The following is a 4,775-nucleotide window of genomic DNA, read 5'->3' as shown; positions in this document are numbered from 1 at the left end:
AGTTTGAGGCACGTGATTTGTATCAACCAATGGGATTTCCGATGGCATCGTCACCGAGTAAACATCGTGAGTGGCATGCGGTGGGCGATTTGTATCAACCAATGGGATTTCCGATGGCATCGTCACCGAGTAAACATCGTGAGTGGCATGCGGTGGGCGTAGTCATTGAGGTAATTAGGGTTATTTCAGTTTTATTATAGTTTTTCGTGCGCTTTTAGATGCCAACAATTTTTAACGATGTTACGATGACATGCTTACCAGCAAACGCTGTGTCAAGTCAGTCACTGTTGCTCAGACTAAGCGAATTCCCAGTGAATTCCCATAATGTAATTCCCTGTTTTGTATTTAATGGCCAACAGGGAGAGCGTGCCGCTGCAAATTTGAACTGACACCTGCGGTGAAAAGACGGGCCGTCCGGGGGCACCACTAGTCAAGGAGAAGGCCGAGATGGGACAGGTTAAGAGAGCGGCAGATGACACATTTTACGGACAGCCTCACAACATCCTCCGGACCCACATATATCACATTAGGGGTTAATAATGACAAATGACAATAATGACTTCATGATATAATGACAAATAACAATAATGACATAATTTGATGACATGATAATGACGTACATGATTGATTGATTGTCATTCTCATCTAATCGTATACATGAATGGAATATACCACTGGCTACTATAGCCGTGTATCCAACTGGCATGCAAGCACACACACACACACACACACACACACACACACACGCGCGCGCGCGCACGCACGCACGCACACACACGCGCGCACGCACACACGCGCGCGCATACACACACATGCACGCACGCACGCACTGTGACAATCACACACTCACTCTCTCTCTCTCTCTCTCTCTCTCTCTCTCACACGCACACGCGCACGCACACAGTACACCTAAACCTAATCCGACTAAATCTAACAAACTCGTGTGCGCGCACGTATACGCGCACACACGCGCAAAATGCAAAACTGAAATGTTAACTGGTAAAACTAGCCTAATAACACATGCAGTACTCTATTGAAGTTAAAAGAAAGAGCAAAAGCTCGTCGCTGTAGCCTAACATTGAAAATAAATTCCGCTATCTCACATACTAAGTAACTTTATTAATTGTAAGGTGCATATTGTTCCCCAGCTTACGTAAAGTCTAAATCATCCAATAGATGACGATAGTTGTATTATGATGTACACATCATTTAGACTTTCTATAAGTTATATATACTTAATAATATATAAATATAATAAATACGTAATTTTGAGAGGACATATGCCTACCAGTAGTTTAACGTAAAAGATATTTATTATCCGAAAATTCCACTTTAATAATCAAGTGCCTATTCGTAACAATTCCGTGTAGCATTGTCTGAGATGGTTTAAAATAAATATCCACGAAAATAATCATTTTGCCTTGAGAATATGCCATTAATTGGACAAGATCTAGTAGTTAGTTGGTCCCCGGCGCTCATGTTGTGCGATATAATCGTTGATAGGCGCGCTAGTCCCGTGAATCACCGCTTGGCGGGGTTCAATGCCAGAGAGCAGCTGAATGGCAGGCTTCAGAGAGTGACTTTCCCCCGGGCGTAGATGGACGGTCACGTGATGTGGCAGCACTAGTGTCAGGATTAGGGTTAGGGAAATAAGGCCATGTCTAGCACGGAAGTATGACTATGGTCTATCATCTCTATGAAATCTTTCTGTGGAAGATTTGGACGTTGAAGCGTACGAAGTGACTAGTGCTGCCACGTAACGGCACCGTCCATCTACGCCCGGGGGAAAGTGACATCCCAGGCTTCATCCCTCAGAGCTTACTCATGCAATTGTCGTGAGAAATCGTTACCCCTAGTCTCAATTTAATCATTATATGGTTCCCCGTTTCCTGGAATGTACATATAATTTTAGCCTGTCTATCAGTGTGCTATCGATAATATATATTTATTTTTATATATATTAGCGCCAATTTTTCCAACTCCAAATAAGCCTAATTCAGAAAGAAACAGACTCAAAGCTCGCAAAGCTAAATACGTTACACGTCAAAAAACCCCAGCTAATTTAACATATATTGAATTTTATTGTACAATCAATAAACCGCCCAGCAAGACCAATAACATAATGTACGTAAGATTAGATTTTAAAAAAATTATGAGGAAAACTAGTGAAATGGTAATTAGAACAGATTGTGGCTATATAAGTGTGTAAAACAAAAGGTGACTAGATAGTGAATGTGGTTACAAAGATTCAGTCTCTGTAACTGCATACAATAAAAATGCAGATAACATTGTAATCAAGAAAGGATGATATAATCTTATCTACCTAGTATACATTAATACCCTGATTAATACACATATACTAATAATAACATTAAAGCACTCGGAGAGCACAGACCTCCGCCAAAGCAGCTGAATTCTCTAAATGTGAAATTTTTTATTAATTAATTAATTAAGTGAAAAAATTAATTAATTAATTAAATAATTAATTGGATCCGGATCACCACCAAAATGTAATCAATTCTAAGTTACCCCATTTCTGACCTATCCTAAAATTTTTTATTAATGAATGAATGAATGAATGAATTAATTGGATCCGGATCACCACCAAAATGTAATCAATTCTAAGTTACCCCATTTCTGACCTATCCTAAATTTTTTATTAATGAATGAATGAATGAATGAATTAATTGGATCCGGATCACCACCAAAATCTCATCAATTCTAAGTTAGCCCATTTCTGACGTATCCTGAAAATTTTATGACAACCCGTCCATAACTTTTTCAGTTTAGTTAGGCTTAACCTGTATGATACAGGCGGTTCCGGCGCAGCGGCGGCAGTGGTGGCGGGCCAATCAGCCAATCAGCGAGCGTACACAAACCCACAAACCAACACTCAAACACACACCGGTGGAAACACAACCTCCGACAAGCCCCTGGCGGAGGTAATAAGTATTATCCTCTCTTCATGCAAGGAACCCTAGAAAACGTACGATCTCATGTCGCAACAATTGGTATTCCCAGCAGTCGTGCATTATTCCTTTTAAATAAACTGCATCATTCAGTGTTTTCTATACATCTACAGTTTTATTATAAAACAGCAAACGACAAACACACGACTCACAACAGAGCTGGTAACTATGGAATGCACTTATAATTGTACACAGTTTTGGTATCAGTACTAACGTAAAATAACGGAAATCATCTTGATTACAAACCCACTAGTTACATTCCGTAAACTACTGATAGTTTAAACTTACTCCAAATTTGCCTAGCATATTGTCACACCTTGTATCACATCCAATATCATTAAATAAAACCGATATGACAGCAATGAAAAATAACAGAATTTAGGAGCCTTTTCCCCTGAAACATGGTCAGAATTTACAATCACCTGAAACTGAGGGCTTATTATGAGGATAAAAAACTACTGTAGAAAAATGTATGTTATGATATGGCGTTTCCCCTAATGTCTTGACAAATGAAACACTAATAGGCTGCACGAATAAACCGTTTTTACAAAGAAACTTGCCGATCGATTTTGCTTGCCGTTTTTCGTTTGTATCCACCACGTGGCATTCTAAAAAAAGGTTACCTCGCACAATGAGCCATGAGTATAAATAATGGAAAGGTTTATTGTGATTAAATCTGATTAATTAAAAAAAAAATCTCTGGCGACTGCTTCAATTTCCAACAATTACACGATCATGGTCAACATGGTGAACACCTAACACTATTGACAACCATTTAACAGTACAATACAAAAAAACACAACAGTAACGGTGTAAATGCACTTGTGGTGTGTATGATACATTGAAGTTCGATGTGAACAGGTGCACTTATCATGTGTATTGCCTAGTTGGTCGTATTTTTTCTGTATGGACATTAATACCCTGCAGCTAATAAGCACAAGCTACAAGCTAGTGAATTTTAATAAACCTCAACATATTTAGATTTTTTCCTCTTTTGTGACACATTTTACAATGTAAGCCTGAAATTAAAGATATGAATGTGTACGAGCACATTACACAGAATAAATCATTACATTATAATCAATGTGATACAATATGCTGTATGCAAAAATCTACAGTGTAACTCCCATTTACAGACCATAAACAACAATAACAAGTTGTACGTCACAAGAGGTGGTTCACATACGACAAGATGCCATATGCGAATATAACACTGTTACTCTGTTTTTACTTCAGCTGCACTGCTGTCAGTTTTAATCTGCTTGGAAGGTGGCTCTTCTGCAGTAGCTTCCTCACCAGCAGGTCTCTTTGCTGTATCTGCAATTCATATCCAAGCATGTTAACATTGCACTGCAAACATGCTGAGAAAGATGCACACGTGATAGTTGCTACTCACAAGTTGTATTGGAAAGTGATATAATGTTATAAATCTCTGATACTCATATCAAAGTTTTAGGAATGATGGGAAAACAATTATAGCCACAAATTATGGGTAGGAAATACCTGGTTCTGGAGATTTCTTTTCGGTGTCACCTTCTACCTTTTTACTTTCATCCTCAGCGCCATCAGCAAATTTGGTCTTCTTGTTTTGGGAACCCCAGTCATCCCGGTGGCCTCTCCCGTCTCGTCTGTAATAACCTCCTCTTCCGCCTCTTCCACCTCTTCCCTGATCTCGTCTGCCTCGACCTATATGTTAACACAAAAAGTCTGATCAGTCACCATGTATTAGTTATTAAAGGCATAATAGGTCCATTGATTATGCAATGTTGACGAATGCTAGAGTAACTGGCACCTTGTGTAGTTAAT

General features: G+C 39.0%; 1 protein-coding gene across 3 annotated transcripts in view; it reads right to left on the bottom strand.

Annotated features, from left to right (window-relative positions):
* Positions 1-3,064: 3,064 nt before the first annotated feature.
* The window catches only part of LOC106821612 (lupus La protein-like), a 27,527-nt gene continuing 25,816 nt past the window's right edge, over positions 3,065-4,775 (bottom strand). For all 3 annotated transcript variants that reach the window (XM_014826499.1, XM_014826501.1, XM_014826500.1), the window contains 2 exons: positions 4,473-4,655; positions 3,065-4,286 (listed from right to left, as the gene is read on the bottom strand). In XM_014826499.1, coding sequence (XP_014681985.1) covers positions 4,186-4,286; positions 4,473-4,655 — 284 coding nt within the window. In that variant the 3' untranslated portion in view covers positions 3,065-4,185. The remainder of the gene's footprint in view (positions 4,287-4,472; positions 4,656-4,775) is intronic.

This window comes from Priapulus caudatus, unplaced genomic scaffold, assembly GCF_000485595.1.
Source record: "Priapulus caudatus unplaced genomic scaffold, Priapulus_caudatus-5.0.1 Scaffold79, whole genome shotgun sequence".
In the NCBI taxonomy this organism is placed as follows: Eukaryota; Metazoa; Priapulida; class Priapulimorpha; order Priapulimorphida; family Priapulidae; genus Priapulus; species Priapulus caudatus.
The sequence above is the reverse complement of the archived record's forward strand: the minus strand, read 5'-3'. Positions and strand labels throughout refer to the sequence as shown.